Source organism: Tyto alba, unplaced genomic scaffold, assembly GCF_018691265.1.
Source record: "Tyto alba isolate M040663 unplaced genomic scaffold, T.alba_DEE_v4.0 Super-Scaffold_20, whole genome shotgun sequence".
Taxonomy (NCBI): Eukaryota; Metazoa; Chordata; class Aves; order Strigiformes; family Tytonidae; genus Tyto; species Tyto alba.
This window is the reverse complement of record NW_024881283.1, coordinates 9,641,380-9,664,060: the sequence shown is the minus strand read 5'-3', so window position 1 is coordinate 9,664,060 and position 22,681 is coordinate 9,641,380. Positions and strand designations below refer to the sequence as shown.

At 41.1% G+C, this 22,681-nt stretch overlaps 1 protein-coding gene across 5 annotated transcripts in view; it reads right to left on the bottom strand.

Annotated features, from left to right (window-relative positions):
• Window positions 1-14,720, bottom strand: part of ZMYM4 (zinc finger MYM-type containing 4) — a 43,437-nt gene extending 28,717 nt beyond the window's left edge. For 4 of the 5 annotated variants that reach the window (XM_032988964.2, XM_032988968.2, XM_032988969.2 and 1 more), the window contains exons 1-3: window positions 14,400-14,720; window positions 2,243-2,285; window positions 1,305-1,835 (exon numbers count right to left, since the gene is read on the bottom strand). In XM_032988964.2, coding sequence (XP_032844855.2) covers window positions 1,305-1,835; window positions 2,243-2,285; window positions 14,400-14,441 — 616 coding nt within the window. In that variant the 5' untranslated portion in view covers window positions 14,442-14,720. The remainder of the gene's footprint in view (window positions 1-1,304; window positions 1,836-2,242; window positions 2,286-14,399) is intronic. The other variant, XM_032988966.2, reaches the window with a different exon arrangement.
• Between the last annotated feature and the right edge of the window lie 7,961 nt (window positions 14,721-22,681).

Here is a 22,681-nt window from a genome sequence, read left to right as displayed (position 1 = left end):
TCGTTCAGAATTTTCTGTACCCCAGTGGGTTCTGAACTCTCCTGTGTTTCAACATTTAAATCAGAAAATATTTTTCAGAGCAACAACTTTCATCCTTTTCTTTGCTGTTCTGGTCGTTTGCCTTTTCTCCCTTTCTCAGTAAACAGTAGCTTATGCTTTTTTAGCATGTATCTTTTAAAAATTCTGGATTTGCCTGGATACTGGATGCTGCCTATGAACATTTACTATTGCTGTTTCAATTACTGATTACCGAAGGCTGCACAACTTTCAGCCACAGTCTTATAAATGTAGGTATTTACAACTTTCTGAAATACATCTTTTGCATAGAAATATTCTTCACTTGATTTCTAACTGAAGGCAACGAGACATCTTTCACTCTTCTTCATTTTAAAAACATCTGCATTGCTTCTCTATCATTTGTGTAACCTGAAAGCACTGATTTTAAGATGCTGTTATTAAACATACAAAGTTTAAATATCATAATTGTAAGCTGTGAATCTGAACAAGGAGCCAGGAGGCTCTCACTTGTTGGCCAACCCTCTCTTCATGCGGTCTGGTCATTCTTAACTCCTTCATTCACTGTTCTGCAGTAACTTTCAGAGCTTGGGAAGTCAAAAACAAGTGTGTGGACTGCAAGACTACTGGTGACTGTCAAGCTCCCTCAAATGAGAAATGAATTACAGGCATCTTTGGTTCTCTCCATGTTGGCTGGACGAAGTCCAAGACACGAGTATCTGAGGAAGAAGGAGAGCAGTCTCCCAGGAAAAGCAAATCTCAAGTTACTCTCTGGCTTACTTCCTACAGACACTAACACATTTCTAGCAAGCCTTTCAGTGATGCTACTATCAAATGCATACTGCTTTAAATACATATACATTAATGAAGAACTGGTACTTTGCTCAAAAAAATCTTTCCTGGCCATCAACTTCACCTAAACTTTATCATCTTTTCTTTTAAGGAGTTCCAAGGTCTATAAAAAACAGTGAGAAAAAAAAAACAAACAGAAGGAAGCTGGAATTGTCACCCAGCTTGGTTTAGTAAACCACAACAAGGGACATGTTGAGGCTTTGAAACAAGGTGTGGAGGATGAGACGCCCCTAATGCTGCCAGGCCCTTTTGCAAATCCTAGTCCTAATACAGAGTTCACTCTGTTTCAGGGTTCTTTATAAAATGCTTCCCTACATAGAGCTATGCATGTTCTTGTCAACAAGATGATGTTATTAATAACTAGCCCTATTGCTAATTTCTGTCTAGTTCTTTCTTCCTCTTTGGTGGGTAGTCAGGTCTACGATGTCAACAGTTACCTGCTTTGTCAAGAAAACTGCTTTTCAATCTAGAATCCATATCTTTAGGGATTTTTTCCAACCGTTTTTCACGTTCTTGAAAATGTCCTTCTCTATTCTTGTCCTTTGCTGAAAAAGTCTCTTTGCCATTATCTCTTGTTATGCTAAAATCTTTTCGAATTGATTTAAATACAGGGCCCTGCTCAAATGGTGAAGTGAGATCCTTTTGGATTGCATTCTGAATCTGAATTTCTTTTTCACTGTCCAGTTCATGTTCTGTAACTCTCTTGCCCTCTTCCAGATGGTCTTCATCATGAATCTCTGAAGAAAGACTGTCTTTTGGAGTGAAATTTTGATCATCTTCGTTGTCACTCCCAACAACAGGTATGCCTGCAAGATCCCCAGAGTTCAGAAAATAATCATCATCATCATCATCCAGCAATGAGTTTTCAGATCCTGTTCGATTCTGTATTCCGTAAGATATGCTGTCGAGGGCAGGTTCTAAGTTGTGGTCAGTGTCCTCAGACATTTCTGCATCCAGAATTTCACCACCTAGGGAAAAAAAACAAACCCAAACATAAACAGTCAGAAAATTAATCGACTTTATAGGTAATAAAGCACAAGTGTAAGTGTCCTTTGATAATCTGTCTGATGCTGCAATTCCTTGAATACTCTAAGCCTTCTTGAGCCAACATTACTGATAAAACACTGCTGACATAAGAAACAGTTCTGTCACACTCACCACACAGTGAAGCAGAAACTAAACAGAGTAAAACTAACCAAAGAAAGAAAAAACATTAACTCCAGTTCATCTAATTTGTAACACTTCTGGAGAATGCAGTGCAGGAAGGGAATGAGTAGCAAAGAGAAGGACAAGATAGACTTTTTCAGCAGCAATGACACTTCTGAGAAATGTTCTGTGAAACTATGGCCTTATATAAATAAATAAAAATACTTACATTTTTCTGTAATATCAAATACCGCATCAGATTTATCTTCAAACTGTAAAAAGGAAAGCACTATATCATTATCTTGGTCAGCTGCCATGTACTTTGCTAAAAAGTATCCAATCAAAACCAAAACCAACAAGAAGGATTGTAATTCCTCCTCCTTCCTGTCTTGCCCCAAGCAAAGTTCTATGAATTTAGACTTACATCACTGAGAAGTCACATTTACCCTAACAAGTTCAGAAGTACATAGAAAAAGCACACAATGAAAATTTAGAATTAGTGTTGCTTCTCAGAGAAGGTGGAGGAGAGAGGGAAGGGAAAAGAAGGGAAGAGAATGTCAAAATTTTCACTTCTACATGAGGTATTTGTACCAGCTCAAGATTCTGCCCTCTTTGACACTCTGTGAGCCTTAATCTCTTCTGAATGTTATAAATGGAAATATAGCAGCAATATACAGCTTTCATTGATGCAGGCCGCACAGATCTAAAGGTTTAATCTCTCTAACAGGGAATGTCCCCTTTCCAGGAACAGTGACATGTCATGCTTAACTTCCTAACAGTAATGAGACAATGCGTGTCAGTGTGAGCGTAACCAAGGAAGAACCAGATGATGACTCTGAGTGCTGCACAAAACATCTGTTCACATTAAACATTCTCTGACAGATGTTAAAGTTGATGGCATGCTTGAATGCTGTCTGAAGAAGTATGTGCACTCAGCGTAATTAAAGTTTACTTTTGAATGTCCAACTCATTAGCATCCCTCCTTTCTGCCCAGAAGATAACAGCAATTCATTTAAGTCATCCCTCCTTTCTCTACAACTCCAGCTCTATCCTTTCTTTTCTGGTAGATCCTGCTCACACTTCAATTCTTAAGCCATCTTAAGGAAAGTAATGGGATTTGACAGCAAAGGGATGATCTCTAATTTCATTTAACTCAAGTCACTTAGATGATAAATCCGATAGTCCGCAGGACTGCGATGGGAACTATCAGTTTAGTAGCATCCAGCTCCAGGAAAGGATGACAGCATATTATCCCAGGGTTTGTCTGATGACAAAAAGTATGTCAGTCTCTTTCCAATATCACTTGCAAGTCTACAGAGACAAGTCAGCTCCTTCAGCTTAATTTGACAACACATGGAATAGTGAGGACCTGTCCAGCACTGTGGATATCAAGACAATTTGATACTGCATCAAAACTTTCCAGCTTCCCTGAGCAGACAGTTGAGGCTGGAAAAGTGAAATACAGAACCAAAAGAAAAAAAAAAAAAAGAAGTTATAGTTTTCCACAGGGCTGATGCAAGTCTATTCATTATAATTATCTAGAGGAAAAAAGAGTAAGGAAACACCTTCCAGGAAAGTTTGCAAGGCCTGAGTTCTGTTACTGCTATAATGATCCTAGGAGTGTCTCCAGGGATGCAAGTTTAATGTTGAACTAGAAGTCCACTTGTAGTCAACTAAGTTTACACTAGTGTAAAATAAATCCCCATGAATATTGGATATACCTAGTGCTAAGGACATGAATAGTGGTGCTGTACTGTTTTTATAGAAGAACAGAAAAAGGAACTTGTTGCCATTTGATAATAATATCAGAATATGAAGGCTTGAGAGGCAAAGCTGAGAGTCTAGGTCCTTTTCTCTATGCTGACCTTCCTTGATCCTTTTCTTGCTTCCTGTCAGTAATGCTCTTTCTTCTCAAAAAAAGTCTCAATTTGCTGGTAGGGTGAGAGAAGTTTTCAGCTGAGATGATGTATTAGATCATCCTTTTCTCGAAGTAGGTTTATATCAAAGTAGTTCTTTAACTCTTTTGAGATCCAGAGTACCAGTGGGAAAGTATTCTAGGTTCTACCACAATCCTGGTTACCTTACACATCCAAACCCTAGGTATTCCTCCTCCTCTGGAGATAATAAATCTTTTAATAATAGGTGACAGAAATGCTGTTATTAGGAAAATACTACATTTTGCAGTCGGGAAATCTCTAACTGTTTCATTCAAATAAAACAGCACATTAGGGACTATCGTAAATATTTTGGACAAGTTGGAAAACATTTACAATCTACCTGGAAGGAATCCAAGACAGTTCCCAATCACAAGGTCATCCTAGGAAAAAAAACCTCTTTATTCTTTCTTTTGTGAGGCTATCAAAATAAGAGATCATCTTGAATATTTTCTTTCTTTAAAAGATTTTAGGGTACAGAGGAAGATCTGTGTCTGTGGTCAACAGCTTCCATTGGAAATATTTATAAAACGTGACCTTCAGCACCTGATAATACGAGCAGTCTTATATAAACCACCATCTAGTTTCTGATGAACCGTATCAGAACTGCCACATGGTGTAAATCCAAAAAAGAGAAGCTTGTGTGTGTGGATACATATATATCTACATGCACATAAACATATTTATATATCCCCAATAAATTACTCATTCTGTAACAGTCTATAACTGGACTATGCACTGAAATGAGGGCTCATACACTTTTTTCTGAATTAGCATGGGGTATTCTCTCAATTATATACACTGCTATTCCCTTCCTCAATCCTATTACAATCTTGTGTATTGCCATCTTAGCAGGAAAATTTGTGTATCAATAGTTACATTAAAATATATCACCTTAATCAGTCATGTTAGTTGGTTTTCACTGGATTATGGTCTTGTATTACACAGAAATGTAAGTAATAATGCTCAGCTTACTATTTCTGTATTATTCTATTACATTTCTGCAAGGCAATTCCCTCTCTCACCAGTCCTTATACTTCTTTGATTAGCCATCATCACTCTTAATGCCCTTTATTTCTTCTGCTCAGATTTTTAAAGATTTGGTAATTAGTGGAACAAAAGTACTCTAAAGGCAAACATGAAAACGATTCAGCATTTCCTATGGGTCATTTTTAACAGATCTAAGAACAGGCACCTCATATCCCAGATTAAGTCCTAGATAATACAGAATGGAAAGTACCAGGAACAGAAAGTCTGTTAAAATACTCTAGGTTTCAACTCCTCAATGCAGTCCTCAAAACACACTTGCAGTTGTAAAACAAAACTCAAGAATATCATATTTTAAAACACTTTAATTTAATCACTTCGGCTAATATTTTGCCAGAGAATAACCTAATGATACTTCATGCTTTTAGGTAGTGAGCAATCCCTAACAGTTTAAGACAGAACAGTTTCAGTTTGATATTAGCAAAATTAATTTTTTTAGGATATATCTTTCTTAGTGATTCTGTCTCATTAGCTAGCATTGTACATAAAGCAATGCTCTGCCTACTCAGGTTGTAATAAATAAATAAATAAAGGAAACAAGAATATAGAAATGGTGACAAAACAATGAGGTATTCCCAGAAGCAACATGTTTTGCTTGAAATTAACTACTCTTTACATAAAGACAGTATTATAAAAAAAAAATCCCAGTAGGTACGACACTATTTTTATATAATCCTATATTAGACTCTAGGGGAACAGTGTTACATCCTCAGCACTAGCCTGTCTTTGCTTGGAGTGAGTGACAGAAGGACACTGTTTACACTTTAATACAATGTGCCAATTTGAAAGAACCAAAAACCTGTTCAGTACTTTAACGGCATTCAAAGTTGCCACAGGATCTGTAAATCAAACAATTAATAGATTATTTTTGTGCAATATAAAGAGAGAAGCTGCCTATGGCTACAACCTTGTTTTGTATGCAAAATAGATAATTTATTTGAAAAAATAAACAAAACAACATAACAACTTCACATACAGAGGCACATCTTTCTAGCAAGTGTTTTGAAGTTTGAGCCTAGGTTCTACTGCATCCATAAGCAAACTGTGGAAAGGAAACAGATGTTAAGAAAACTGCAATTAAAAATATTCAGAGATGATTCTCACTTTCTCGTCTGCAGTTTCCTTGTCCCTACATACACAGCATACCCTCTCACTTCAAAATTCATTAAACTGATAAGGAAGACACCATTGTTTAAAAAAAAAAAAAAAAAAAAGGTAATTATTTAAATTGTAATTGCTATTCTTGAACCAGGTGCAGTGAGCTCAGGAAGCATCCCCTGACCTTTTACACATGACATCCCTGGAAGGGATGCCAGGCAGCCAGCCAACCGCGCTGCACCTCTGCTACGGGAAAACTCTGCAGCACAAACAGAATTAAGCCGCGGGTCTCTCCCAGAGCTGCTTCCCACCGAAACGCAGACAGACCTATCGATTCATACCTTCGGAGCACCTAGGGAGGGAAGAGCAGAGGGTAACAAAGAGCCAGCCTGCTGCAGATACCTGCTACAGGAAAAGAACCGCTGCGGCAGGAAGAGAACCCGGCGGGGTCAGGCGAGCCATAGAGCTCGGCGCACGGTGCCGGGCCTGCAGAGCCCCCTAGCCGCCCCGCACCGGCCCACCGCCCACCCCGGCCCCCACCCCAGCACCCACCCCGGCCCCCCGGGAACCCCTGCCGGGCGCGGGCGGGGGGGGGCCACGCAGCTCTGCGTAGGGAGAAAGGGTTCAGATCCCAGCGTGGGGGAGAGGGAGGGCATGGGCTTGGCAGGTTTTGTGAGGTGTGGCCTTCGGGCTTCCCTGGGCATCTGGGCCACGTTCAAAACTTCAAAAGATTATTTTTAATCCAGTCTGGGGTTAATTAAAAGGATACCATGATGGGTATTTTTAAAGGCAAATCCCAAGCAATTGTCTACACATGTAAAAAGTCAAAGGTAGGTGTTTTTCTATTTCTCGTGGCTCCCCATCTTTCTCTTCAAGAAACATGGTTTTACCTTGCGTCTTACTTGCTTATGCATCTTCAACTTTTAAGTATCAGAAAAGAAGACTTAGGCACGTACTGCTACCAATTCATTTGTGCGTTTTCAGAATTCCGAATGATTCATCAGAAATCATGGGGAGCATTTCGCCCCTTTCTGTCCCCAGCTTTTTCTGACATTCCTGAGTTTTCTGAATATTCACAGGCCAATTCCAAACAAAGCCCCTGTTGACCTATGGTTTCCATATCCACCAAACACACACACACACACAAGCTGTACACTGTTACCAACCTATATGGGGCCAACTAGATGAGTCTTTCAAACACACAGAAAGTTACAGCATGCCTTACTTTTTTTGAATGGATGGTGGTTTTAATCTATACCTACAAAAAACAGAGGGTGACCTGAGTCCTTCTCCCATCCACCCACAAAAACATGGATTTGAGAAGGAAGCAGCTCCACAAAGGAAGAAGACTTCACCTTGCAATAGTTTTTGCAGACACCAGTTTGATGTGCTGATCTGAAGCCTGCTAGACGTGTGGGCTTTGCAAATTAAGCAGCACACGCAGACACAAAACACACATCAAGCAAACAAACCAAGACATCCACAATAAGGGCTTTCTTTTAAAAACAAAGAACTTCTCCCCTCAAAACCTCACCCCTGGCTACTCACTGAACTTTCCTATTGCTGGTTAAAACACTACAAACAACCGTTAATGCTGGGATTTTGGTTACACTAAATCTGTGAGCTGGAATTAGGAAAACTCCAATTTCTCACCGTGTAAATCAGAAAAACTAAACTGAAGTTACATGGATGTAAAAATCACCAAAATCAGAGCAGTGTCCATATAACAGTGTTACGTTTCTGCTGTAATACTCAGCAAGCAATTATTCCAAATCAAATATTTCAGTTCAGTTATGTATTTTAGCATCCCACAAGAAAGACAGCACTTTCCAGATTACAAACAGCTTTGGCCAAAGCTTTCACAAATATAGCTATTTAGAGATTACATTCTGCAAAGCATGCAGTCCACTTAATTCCACTTAACTCAGAAGCTCAGTAACTCATTAAGAGAGAGCCATCACTGTGTCTTTTAAGGGAAAGCCAGTCCATAAAATACAACTAAGAAGCAATGAGGGTAACAATCTGGGGTGGAGGACCAGTAGGATAACCTTGGAAAGATCTCTCTACTCAATGTCTCCCCCAAGAGGATAATTAACCATATTAGTAATTGCTTGATACAAGTTATGTTACTAATAGGAAAAAACAAACAAACAAAGAAAACCTTTGTAAATTAATCCTTAAAGAAAGTAAAACGTATAAAACATAAGTCGTCTGCTTTTCTTTATAATTTGTCCTCAAATAAGAAGCCTACAAGATGGCTTTGCATGCAAATCAGGAAAATTTACAAATGTAGCACCTTCTGCTTGTTGATAAACACAGCAGGGATTATCAGTCCTCCTTCACAGAATGGTTTATATGTTAATAGGCCCACACTGGTGAATCATCTCATCTACCATTAGGTACTGCAAGTCTTTTCCCTTCTTGTAAGAGTTCGGTGCCAACAACAACAATTGGTGCTGAAAACTGGAGAGCCTGTATGTATATTCAGTTCTATTTCAGTATTTCTGCCCTTAAAGAGAAAAAAAGCAGTCGTGCAATCTACTTTATTCTTCAAAGTACCTTCCTAACTCAGGCTTCCTTTTTGCCTGTTCCACTTCTCTTCCACCTTCCTGTACTATGATCTTCCCCTCTCCTGTTCCTATAAAAACTGGTATTTCTCTCTATCAGGTGGCTACAATTCCAGTCCCATTTGTAGCTGTTGCCCTGGTAGGCTTCCACGTTTTCTTTTCCTATGAAGTGGTTCTTAGAATAGGCAGCTTAGTTGGATGTTCCACCCTCTTTGTGAATATTATTACAAGTATCCAAGGCTCTTCAGAATGAAATGCCTGAACACCTGTAAAAACAGGCAGAAAAAACACTAGTACTGTGTGATCAGAGCTCTCAGCAAAGCTTCTGTGATTGCTTCATGGAGCGCTCGAAACTGCCCTGCTACATGAACAAACAAGACTGTCTGCACAAAACGCCTGCAAGAACATGAACAACTACCACAGCAAGATAGTAAAAAATACTGACCCGCATCTGCTTGATACTTCTGCCTGCAAATAAGTGACGGAGGTGAAGCTTGCCTTATAGAGGCATTCTCCCCTCAATGAAACTTTCTTAAAACACATTTAACCAATCAATTTAGTAGGTTTTGAGAGAGCAGAAATTCTGCCAAAAGACACAGAAGAAGTGTACTTTTTTCACAGAGCACTGTAACTCCTACCAGGCAATATTAAACATAATAAAGACCTGTTAATTGTCTGCATTAACTAAACTGTATTTCATAAAAGCTTTCTTGAGCAAATAGCACCATTTAATAAAAATTAAATCTTTCCACTTACTTTTTACACTGTTTCAACAAATATCAACATTCAAAAAACTACACAAATAAGGTATATGAAAAAATAATAAAAGAAAGCAAGTACTCCAAAATTTCTCCTGTAGGAATAACTCTATACAGTTGTGCTAATTGTGCCTCAGGTTCTTCTCACCCAAATTTAGACAACTAAACATTAGTTTCTTAGGCTAGTGATTCAGGTTTCCTCTCTTTCCCATGGAAATTCAGAAACTCCTACAGCAGCAATTCATCCTGCCCTGGGACTGCGCATATGATTTTTCAGAGATTCCCATCTCTTACACCAATGGCAGAAACAGAATCCAGAGAACCTGGGTGGGACCAGACTGATAACTAATTTGTGGGTACATCTTATAGCATAAAGATTTCAATTGGAAGACTCAGATTTTTGATGCTAAAATTCTCCAAGCTCTTAGAAGACTTCATATACTTTTCTGGATCTGGACCAGCTATCAAAAGGGAAATGGACCAGACATAAAATGTAAGTTTTGTTTTTGTTACAAAAAATCTGATGTAATAAATTTTGGTTATAATGATAATTGATTATCATGCGTTTTTTACTTAAAACTTCAAAGGTATTAGATACAACATACCTTAAAACTATTTAATGTATATGGAAGCTACTTCAAGCTACTTCTAAAATTAAAGAGATATATCTAAAGCATATAGCAAAATATGGTAACCAAAACTAAATACATTACCATCATTTTCCAATCAGTATTTACAGAAAGGACAGAATATATCATGCAATTTTTAGATCAGTACCAGCTTGATAAAGCAAAGTTGCAGTCTTTTAACCCTTTTATTTCCCTTGAAATTTCTGAGTAGCACTTCCAGAGAGTCAAAGGAAAAGAGTATGGCAACACAGGTCATCTACTCTAAGTCATGAGGGTAGCACCAACCTGCAGCCTGCTCGACATTTAAATCGGTCTTCCTTTTCCTGATAAGGTTCAAGAGCAGCTCGTGATAGCAGATTTCAATCTCTCTCAAACTGTCATGTGGCTTTTGCTTCAGTCTGGTATGAGCTTCCAGAAATAAAGTAACTGCTCCTGGGATCACCAACGTGCAAGGATTAGTTTATCACAGCCTCACACCTACAGCATTCATGACACACTCCGCTGGACCTTTCCAATAACAGAGTTCATTTTATCCTCAAGTTATTTTCCCAGGTTGACTCTTGCTCACTCTCTTTTTTATGTCTCCACTGGACAACTAATTAAAAACCTCAACCTTGCGGGTGTACTCTACCCATCTCCCTCTTTTGCCCCTGCGGACACACAATTCTTTTCTATTAAAGAACATAAGGCAGAACACAGGCTAAGATGATAGACACTGAGAGCACACACGATTCTGCTAACATGCCCTTGATGAAATATTCTCTGCTGGAGGAGCCTTATTTTGAAGAGTTTAGATGATCACAGAGAATAAATGTTACAAGCAAAAGCAGGAGTGAAGTACAAGAGTACTGCTTTTATGCTGTTATGACACTTATAAAATGGATGATGGAAATCATCTGAACAGTCAGTCATTGACAGAACACCTTGAAGAAAACTCACGGCATAAAACTTGCTACAAGACTTGTTGAGAGAAAGGCCAACATGAATTGGAATGTCTGCAAGGAATGGGATAGAATCCCCATTAAATGAGACAAAAATTGAGATAACCTCTTCAAGAACATTGGGAATGATTTCAGAATTAATTTCCGCTATCCTAACCATGCGAGGGACCTTGAAGTGGGCATAAAGAGTTTACTTAACTTTTCTGTATTTTATACAGTGTGAAAAGTCCTAATGTAAATGATTGAGATCCCTTATGCTTATTTTTAGAAGACGAATTCAAAGATTATGACATCAAAGCATCCTTTGAGAAGTGCCTAAACCTTTCTGGAGAAATGTTTTCATTGTCTTTGTACCAGTCAAGAGTAGTTCAGTAGCAAAACTTTCTAAATTATATCACCTCCTTCAATTTTTAAAGCCATGCAAAATTAAAAATCTTTTGCAAACAGCTGTTTTACTGATGTAGACACCCAGGTGTTCACCTATTCACACCAAATTAATTTCCAAGAACTCAAGTGTCAAATTTCAGTAGTTCACACTGTACAGCCCAAACTGTCCTGTCTAGTTCAATGGGTTGACAGAGTATAGTCATAAATAAATGATCATTCTATTCAAAGTATAAACTGTTCAATGATATTATATACAAATTAAAAGTGAACTGCCTCAAATATTTTTATAAAGAAATAAAAAAAACATACAAGCAGGCACTTTTGAAGTTAATCTAGATGTTCTTAAATAAGTGTGAAAAGTCAAATATGTTGTTATATTTTCCTTAGAAAAATACAACAGTTTTGGTTTTGGGCAGAAATTAACCTTGTCTAAAACAATTTATCCACAAAAACTTTCCAGATACTATTAAAAGTCAAAATTAGACTAACTTCTATGTCAGCCTTACACTGGCAAAAACTTTCTTAGTTTGTTGCTCATTATCATTGATTCAGCTAAAAGATGGCAACTGCTTATCAATGGGGTTTGCAAAACACCAGTTTCAGTATATCTGCTTCTGGAATAATAATATTGGTGAAATATTTTAATACTGAAAATAACAATTCTTAATAAACCAGCACTTGCTAAGTTCCTCTCTGAAGAATTTTTAAATTAGTCTTTATTTTTTCCATATGAAGCAAAATAATTTTTTATAAGAACTGCTCACTATTCCTTAGGCACAGGATTTGGAAGAGTCCATCATCATGACCTCCTGTAGCATGGGAACTGAACCACTATGGGCAAGAGAAATGGGATATGCAGGTCTTCCAAGATCTCATTATTTATGGCTTTAATGGAAGATATGTGTGCTGTATTTACAATATGCTAATTAATTCTTCAAGGGTTCCATCAGTCATACGAGCAGCAAGGAGGGATTCACTTCTCCCCATGTTCCTCAAGAACATCTTGGTGCATGAACTGGTTTTGGGACGGGGAAGAGACATGAGGAAATTCATCTCTCAGACTCTGAATGTTACAAACTGATAGAATGCAGCCCATTGGTGCTGCAATTTATTTTTAAAATCTCACAGGAGCCTTTCTAACACAATTAAGATTAACCTCCCTGTCAGACTTGGGATGAGAAAAGTATTTTCCTTCAAATTAGACTAGCAAATTGTGTTTCCTCTTGCCTTACTTACTTGCCTGGGGCAACTCCACTTCCCTGAATCATCTCTAAATTTTACCAAACAAGTTCTCTGCTTCTGCAGGAGTGGAGAATATTGTCAACGCCAACAGCATGGGAGGCTTCCCATAATGTACAGAGACATGTGGAACAGTAATTGATGGAGAATTCTGGATTTATCACCTAGTGGATAATTAGCCAACTGATAGAGAAATTATCTTTCCTGAGACCAGTGAAGATGATACTAACTTGACGATACTTTTTTGTTATTCCTTAGTGGGTTATTGGCAGACGAGAAGAAAAAAGGCAATCTTCTTTTTTTCCGCTGGTAATACCAGGTAAATCAACAGATAAATTGAGCATATTGAGGCAATGAGCATGAGAAGAAACCACTAGACACCAGGACAGAGACTGCACAAAATCTCTAAGCAACCTGTTCCGATGCTTGACTGTCTTCATTGTGTAAAAGTACTTCCTTATGTCCACCAACATTTCAAATACTGGGAATGAAGTTTAATTTAAGGTTTCTTAAGCTGTTGTCCTACATGCAGCCACTTCCCTTCAAACTTCTTGTAGATAGCGAAAACCTTGATCCCTCCAAGACTTACACATTTATGTAATGTCTGTGAGCCATTCCACAAAATTCTTTTGAGTTTGTTCATAAATAAGAGGAAGCGTCTGAAAGACACAGGTCTGAGACAATTCAGTGATTATGTTCATTTCCATAACTGCAGAGTAGACAAATGTCTGTGCAACTCCTCCAGTTAGACCCTGAAACGTCAACTGTTCCATTTACCAACAATTAGTTTCACCGCAATCACACATTTCATGTTCCCTGGAATAAATTCAGCAAATTAAACTTCTTTCACATATAGCAATGGAAAACTTGAGGTAGTGTTCTTGTCTTTCTCAAGGCTGGAGAATGGGAAAACTTCTTCATCTTTGGGAAAAAGGAACTGGGCAGCTCAAAGTCTTGTAGTGGATTATGCACTCTTCCACACAACTACAAATGTGACTTAACCTCATTCCTATCAGAAAGCTTTCAATCAAAAGTTACACGCATGCAGGAATGAGAGTTTGACTTGTTGCAAGGTTATTTAGAGCACTGCTTAAAAAGTTATTCTTCCACAGTCACGTCTCAGGCTGCATGGCATGGGCCACAAAGAACCTTCCATTTGTGTAAAAGACAAAATGTTTCTTCAAGTAGATGAGTATGCCCAGTGTACTTACAGACCAAACTGTGACAATAAAGGACCAAGTCTCAGGATTAGCATGGCTAATGGCACTCACACAATGGTTACAGCCTGAGTACCTAAGTACTGGATGGAACTGCCATCTTGACTCACCATGGCTTGACACGGACAACTGAAATAAATTTTAAAAGAGGGGCAAGGACGTTGTGTTTTAAACAAGGAGACAGGCGGTGATGATGGCTCCTAGACAGCTTTATTATTTCAGTGATACCAAGACGCTTCCGAAAACGATGCCTGGACACTCTCTCAAGAAAGAACTACAGAAACCTCGAGAGGCGGCGTGGCTCAAAGGCCAGAGGCGACGGCACTGCTCGCCGGCCTGGAGCCGGGGGCTGGAGGGGCCCCCGCCACGCCGGGCTCGGGCCGCTCGGCGCCGGGGGAGGCTGCCGGCCCCCCGGTGCGGCGGGAGCGTCTGTCAGGGCCCTGGACAGCGGCGGCAGCCGCCGCACCGCGCACGCTGCGCCCCGGCGATGCCCGGCCCTGGCCCCCACCCGCCCTGCGCCCGCCCCCTGACCCCTCCCCTCTGACCTCCCCTCGCACCCCCCCACTCACCCTGGCGCGGGGGCCGGGCCCCTCCTCCTTGGCCTCCGCCATGTTGCGCCCCCCCTCAGCTGTCCCTGCCCGGGGCGAGGGGCCGGGGGGGGGTCACTCCCTCTCAGCCGTACCCCCCCCCCCCCTTCGGGGGGCGCCGGGGGGAGGGTCTGCGGGGTGCCGGGACCGGCCCCGCGCCGTGCTGCGGCGGGAGGAGGCTGGCGCGGGGGCCCGGCGGCTCCCTCAGGGCGGCGGGGGGGGGGTCGGACCCGCCAGGCCGCGAGCCCTCTTAAAGCTGCAACGACAAGCCCAGCGCGGGGGGCCCCAGCGCGCCTGCGCCGCGCGCCTGCGCACGACCGCGCGTCCCCGCCTCCCGGCTCGGCCACCCCCCCCCCGCCCCTCCGCGCAGGCGCAGTGAGGACTCCTCAGGGCCTGGCTGGGTGGCTCCCCCAGAGCGCCGGGGGGGGCCGGGGGGCGGCCCCGGCTCGGGCACCCCATGGCGGGCTCGGGGCAGGAGGTGCGAGGCTCCCTCACTAGGCGTGTCGGGCCCCCGGCAGGCCTCGACTGGCCCCATGGTGGCCACAGGGCCCGTGACCTCGTGGCATGGCTGCCAGGCCCTGGCTGTGGTGGTGACGGGCAGCCATGACGCACTGTGGCACTGCGGGCCGGCTGCGCCTCGACTTCTCACCTCACCTCACCTCCTCCTCACCTCTCCTCCTCACCTCCTCACCTCACCTCCTCACCTCTCCTCCTCACTTCTCCTCCTCACCTCCTCACCTCTCCTCCTCACCTCTCCTCCTCTCCTCACCTCCTCACCTCACCTCCTCACCTCTCCTCCTCACCTCCTCACCTCACCTCCTCACCTCTCCTCACCTCTCCTCCTCACCTCCTCACCTCTCCTCCTCACCTCCTCACCTCTCCTCCTCACCTCCTCACCTCCTCACCTCACCTCCTCACCTCCTCACCTCACCTCCTCACCTCACCTCCTCACCTCTCCTCCTCACTTCTCACCTCCTCACCTCTCCTCCTCTTCTCCACTCCTCACCTCGCCTCACCTTGCCAGCCCAAGGCTCTCTGGCGCATTTGGCCTTGACGCGGTGCTCCTGCCCCAGTGCCTCACAGCACGACGCCTCCGCCGCGCGAGCTCACACAGTGCTCCCCTGCGTCCCGCTCGCCCCCCCAGGACACCCCATCTCATACCCGGCACCAGTGGTGAGGCTGCCCTGTGGGATGGATCCAGCGGTGCTGGGTTGACCAGGATTGTTGTGGCTGCCCTTCAGGAACACTCCAGAAGGTGACACGTTGGACTCATGGCCTTCCTATTGGAGAGGGTATGTATTTGTTTATTCCACTGGATGCTCGACACAGTACAAACCATAATTTAACAAAGTAATTGCATTCCAAACCCAAAACAATTAAAAGTTTTAACGTACCTTTCAGCCCAAGTCTGTTCACTTTCAATTTTGTGTGTGGAGTCTAGAAGCATTTCCTTCCTGTGCTGAATCTACTGCACAGTGGTTTTGAAGACAGCATGGAGTATTTGCAGGACATTTGGTTTGTTTCCTTTATTGGAATCAGCCTGAGAATATAGACTGATCTGGTTTTTGTTTGTTGTGCCTCTGCTGTATCACTCATGAATGAACCATTATGTAATTTTGTAGTTAATTTAACATTTGTTGGTACAACTGTAAAACAGCCATGTTTTTAATGTTGGAGTGGATGGTTTATATTTGACCACATTTTTCCTCATCTGGTGTTGATCAAAAGTTCATATAAAGGTTGTTTCTACAGACTCTGAGGACTTAATCCCATGAAGATTTGCATATCTGTTTAACCTGAAATACCTGAAATACGATTGCAAAAATCAGTGTAACCTTTCAAGGTTAAAACCTAAATATTTAAATCTTTGTAATGTTGCCAGTCATTTTCATGCTTTCTAGTAATTAAGACACTTGGAACGTTAGCCAGACATAGGCCTATTAAGAAAAAATTTGAAACTATGTGTAAGATACAGATCGTTGCCTTTTTTATTGTGAACAATGTCAAACATTACCAGCACCCACAATCAGTTGATAAGCACAATGTGTCCCTTTCTCCTTACTACTTAAATAATCTAACTGCTAATTAAAACTTTGTCTAAAAGAGAAATCTCCGCTTCCTAGCTTTATCTGATTTGCACAATTAAAGGGTGGTATTAAGCAGCAGCTGCATTTCAATGGTGAATGAAGTGATCATTATATAAACACTGTCCTTCATCTGGCCTAAAATGCTAGATACATAATATTGGGATTCATTTAGGAAATCCTGTCAAGTGTCTTTTTAGAAATGACTACATTCCAAGGACAGTGAAATAATTAATGTAATAAGCTATGAATAGTGCTTTTCACTTATACATTAATCCTCATCATCAAGTATAAAATAATTATAGCTGATGAGTTATTTTTTCAAATTTCTTTTAAAATTGAGATTTTTTTAATGACAAAAGATGTTATATGTAAAGTGTGAGCTGGGTATGAATTCTAATAATTATTCAAAAAGTACTTTTATGCTTAGCTACAGATGAATGGATATTTTAATACTTTTAATGGACACAAAATATAGTAACAATAAAAGATGTTAATATGACTTCATATTTATATTGGTATTGTTTTTTGAATAGCCAGAAATTTTAATGTAGTCTAAATATAGGTCTGCCACATGTCGAGGTTCCCTCAGACACATCCACTAGTGCCCTGAGGAGATGGCAGGACATGGGGTTGTTGTGCATAAAAGGCCACTGTGCGCACACAGATTTCCCAAAAGCATGTGTGTAAAGGCACAGATGTGCTGTACATGTGCAGATCATCTGAACACTGAAAATGCACATATTTCTGAACGGGATTTTCTAGGAAAGCAGAAAGTAGAGAAAAAAGAGGCAGTAGCCCTCTTAGAATATAAATATTTATAAATTACTTAAACAATTAGTAACAATGTTGAGAAATTCAAGTATTCAGAAGTCAGGAGGAAGACCTTAAAAGATGAGGTTGTCTTATGAATTAAGACCTTAAGAATGGCAAACTTGCTTTTTCTTTTTGACCTCTTGTTTCTGAGGCATTACAGTGCACTGGCTTCACATTTTCAGGCTTCAGTTTAGAGAGTGTATGTGTGTGTGTGTGGAGTTGTTTGTTTGGTTTAATGAAACCTATATTTTCATGTAATCACAACTCCAAAGGCTCAAACATTCAGAATAACCTCAAACACCATGAGACTTCCAGTAATGTCACAAGACTTGACAAAACTGTTATAACTTTTTGGGGCTACACTGTAAATTTCCAGAGTATTTTATAAAATTAATGTTTACATAACTTGTTCAAGCATGATAATGGGAATGAACATCTTTATTTCATTGCATGGTTCTCATAAGTAAATTGGGGAGTTGATGGAAATACTTGAACTTTCAACATGCAACTGAAAATGCTTTCAGACCACTAAGCAAAATATTTTGTTAGAAAGAGATCCTGTCATTAAAATAGATCATAATACAACCATATGCTGTTGAAATCTGTGCCTGATGGAAGGTTTGCTTGAGCTGATACTAGGGACAGCTGAGAGCGTGACGGTAACCGTAGACCATTTAAAACTAGATCAGCCCTGGTGTGTCCTGTAGATATCTCTCAGCCCGTTCTCTGAATAGCGCATTTGAACTAGAGCAGGATGTTTTCCAGCTTGTTCAGACCTGATTTACTTTTGAATCTAAATGAACTGTATACGTACTAATGTTGCTAAAAAAGACACTGTATAATATGTAGATAATGTGGTGATGACTAGTGCAGAACAGACCTAGATAAATGCCTAGATAAGTCAGGGAAAAGATAAGATTGTTCCACAGTATTGTTTTTGAATTGCTTTTTAATTTACCCCTGGAGTGCCCATATTTTAATCTGCTGCACAATTCTGCGTGAGACTATTCGTCTTTGAAACAGTGACATTTAAAAAAGAAACCATGAAACTCCTTTCACATGCAGGCTGCAGTTCAATGAACTGGATGAATGATCTTTCCACATACCCACGGGCATGCACAGCTGAATATAGATCACCCAGAAAACCTGCCAGCTGCACATATTGAGATCTAGGCACTCCTTCTTCTCTTCCAGCTCAGGCTGTCTTCAGAGAATTGCAGTTGCAGGTGCTTACAGTATTGCTGTGTGTTTTGGGCCAAACACAAATTAATAACAATGAAAAATCTTGTTTCCTTTCCAGTGAGCATCCAAATAGGACAGGCTGTGTAAGGTGGGCTGAGAAACATGGCTGTTGCATATGCTGTACCCACATCTGGGGCCCGATGAAAGACTCAGAAGAACAATGTAGGATGTACTGTATAAAAATGTGGGACTTTGGAGTTAGCAAAGCATTCTATCTCCTGACTTCCAAGATACTGCATTAGGAAAGGTTGAACCAGAGTAGATTAGACTGGCGTAGCTATACTGGCACATCATTCCTGTACCAACATGCTTTGTGTACTAACAACGTGCTATTGCCAATGGAGTTTCCGGAGCAAAATCCAGAGATTCTTTCAGGTTGTCCTCAATCCCTCTGCAAATTCCACCTTTTGCCAGGACAGCGTTTGGCCTCCAGTGGATGCCAGGACAAGCAGCTGGTCCAGACAACGGGCACAAGACTTGTTAAAAGCAGTGTGCCAGTTCACTTGGCATGGGACACCAAGGATGGAACCAGCACAGTGCTGTGGGTCTGTGGGATGAGGTGGCCTGAGAACAGGGACGAAGTGATGAGAAAGCTGAGGAAACAGAACTTGGAGAATGGAGGGAACGTGAGAGAGGAACGAAAGGAAGGCTTGGAGTTGAAAAATGGTGCTTTGAGCACTTCTTTGTCCCCATCATTGTGGGGGACTGAGACTGGATGTGATGAGAAGCTAATTCTAAGTCAAGTGTGGAGAGATGCACTAGCAGTGCTAATGGGAGCAGGAGCTACAGCCTCCCTAAACCCCAGTCCTCAACACATCTGGCCTGGGTGCACAGAGAAGACTGTTTAAAGCTCAGAGGAGGCTCCATTGTGGAACAAGGTTGAGTCTGGTCTAGGTGAGACAAACTGGAGCCTGGCAGCTTTATTTTTTCTCTCCTTACTGGTCCCTTGAACCTGGGGGCACCTCCCCAGCAAAGCAGTAGTGACAGCTCTGGAGGAGATGAGCAGCCAGCAGTCTTTTCTCTCCTGGAGCTGGGCAGAACTGCTAAAACCTCTTCATTTTAGGTGGCTCTGAACTGCAGACACTTCCAAGACAGGGCTATAATGACATAAGCAAAATCAGTGAATATTTAAGTGGAAAAACAATTGCTAGTGGAGTCTCTTCTTGGTGCCTGAGCAGACTGGGGGACAGGCAGCAGCGAGGTGGCTTTGTCCCCCAGCACATGGGGCTGGCTTGCAGGGCGGGATTTGCGTTTCCTGGCACTGGTGATGTCAGGGGCCTGCCTCTGCGAGGTCCCCGGGCTGCGAGGACAAAGGGGAGCAGGAAGCTTGGAAACAACAAAGATCAAGGAAAGAGAAAAGCCAAATTTTAAAAAGCGACACATTCAGCATGCTTAGTCATAGATACACAAATGCTGGAGGGCTGACAGGGCCCTATTTTCATCCTGAAACTCCCCCTCGCGTCCCAGACTTGCTGGGCTGTGTTTGCTGTTGAGATAACATCCCCATCCCCCACCACCCACAGATTACTGAAGGAGCAGCCGTTGCAAAAGGGAAAAAAAAAAAAAAAAAAAAAGCAGTTCCCTTGCTCTGCCTGCAGGAGAAATGTCAGGAAGTGTCTGGTGGTGGGTGGGATGAAAGGAGGAAGCTGAACTCTAAAGAGAATATTCTAGCTCTGCTCCTTCAAACAAATGCCCCTCTGTATTTTGCTTGATAAGAACATCCAGGAGCAGGTCTTCTTGTGTGCAGGCAGGATGAGAGTGGAGTAGTCACTTACACATCTTGGAGGGATTTGATTTGTACATTCTGCATTATCCACAGCACTCCATGAACTGGAGGGTGAAAAGATGTAAGCAGCTAGGAAGAAATGCAAACGTCATCAATAATTAATAGTGTCTTTTTGTAGTGGGAATGATCCAGTATTAATTACAAAGTTAATTTCTATTTGGATGGATTTGTGGGTGTGTATGAAATTTGGACCAGGATTTAAGTTCAGTGCAATCATGATTTTATTCTAATTACAATAATTATAAATCTATTGTGCATCTTCCTTTTAGGTCTAAATAACACAGGCTTTTGTTTCCAAACATGCCAGACATCAGTTTTTGCACACCAAATATGGCAGTTCTCAGATCCCCAAAGTGAATCTGTTTATAAATACAAAGGAAATTGTTTTCATTCATTGTCACTGTGCAACTCTGTGGAAATGCGAAAATAAGCCCAGAACATAGATAATAATAAGTACACTGGATTTCTAAAATCACAGAGTCAACAATGATGAAGGAACTTAATTGCATACATCATAAAATATTTAAACAGATAGTGACCAACATGTGCAAATGTGGTATCTAGAATTTTACACCTAATTCTGTATTATAAGCAGCTGATGCCACTCTGCATTAGTGACTCTCAGTCCTTTTTACTCTGTAGCCTTAAAAATCGTCAGTATGCCATCCACAAGTCACTATTTCTTGCAGAACTTGTGAAGCTTATTTTTTGTCTTGGGTGATCTATTGTGAAAAAGTCAATGGAAGAAGCACAAAACTTGGGGGGAGAAGAGAACTAGGTTTCTTATTTAAGTATAGACCACGAACTGGATATATTGTCAAGACATTGATGCATCCAGTCCATAGCAGATTGTGGGTGAAGGTTAACATAGAGACCAAGCAGAAAACTCATCTTTGTTGCAGTAGGCATTTTATTTGTATGGCAATTAATTGTTTTCTAGTTAATATATATAGTGTAGTGAACTGTATTCACACTTTGCTTGTGCTACCAGTATAGATTTATTGGCAAGTTTTTCTAATGGAGATCCAGTTTAGAGTAACAGCAGTTTTGTACCAGGCTCATAGCAGATTCTTGTGTCAAGGCACAAGAAAGGAATTGCGAATTTTCTCTTTGCTTTTGTGTCTGTCTGGTTTTTTCGTCTGTTCTTCTCCATGCTGAAAATCTAAACTCCCACCCCATGTAAACTTCCTTCCTGTGACATAGCCCTGGGCTTCTTTGGTCAGGGGTGGAAGAGTTAGTGTTGGCAACACGGTGTTGTCTCTGAGCACCTAGGGTAAGGTGGGATGTGATTAGTAAGAGCTCAGTGAGACCTTGTTTCAGACTGCTTGCAGGCTCTGCTAGGCGTTGTGATACAATGACATTTAGAGAGTATTATTTGCCATAAGAAGATGCCAAAACTAGTGGAGGAAAAAAAAAAAAAAAGAAAAAAGAAAAAAGTGAACTGTTAAACTTCTGCAAAATCTGAGTGTGTTCAAGGTCACAAATTTTGCCTGGGATAGGTGTCAGGTTGTCAGATTTATAATCCTCTGGGAAGTCTGTTAACTGCCTGATGCTACAGCAGTATTAGTTTTATCTTTGTCTTCTGAGAGCTACTAAAAAATTACTTGAATAATCTGTGGAGTTATTTGGCCATTTCTGTTGTTTGGAGACCTCCTCTTGATTTTTTATAGTAAGTTACGTGGGAGTGCCCACTTACAAACTCTGGTTGCTGCTTTTTAACATCATCCTGAATTTCATGCTATGACTACATCACCTTTTCCAAATGCAACATAAAAGTGTTTATTTGATTACTTCTACCATTTTCATGTTATAAAAAAATGGTTTTCTAATTTTCTTATGGTTATCTCCTGTATGTTTCCCATGTTCCCTCTTTTGTGTGAGTTTATGTTTTGGAAACAACAGCGCGTTAAGAAAAATACACAGAGAAGACATTGCCAGTCTTAACATTTTTAAGAAATTCATGGCAGTCTGATGAAATACAGCATTGTGAGTCTACTCACTTTTTCTGCCCCACTTAGATTCTTTGCATAGCCAAACATTAACCAGAACTGCAGTTCAGAACTGCTGGTATTTTTGCAGAGATGATGTATCTGATTTCTGTTGAGCGCTTGTCTCATCTGTAAGAATGAAAACCAGGATTCTCTTTAACAGCTACCTCCCGTTCTTGTCGCATATTTATTGTCAGTGACAACATTTTGAATTCTCTTAATAGAAGAAATGGAAGTGTTAACAGTAGGGCAGCAGGATGAATTTTGGTTATGCGTATGTTGTTTCTCTCCACAGCTCAAGGAAATGTATAGATTGATGGCTTTGCAGTACAACTGTGCTGAGTGCTT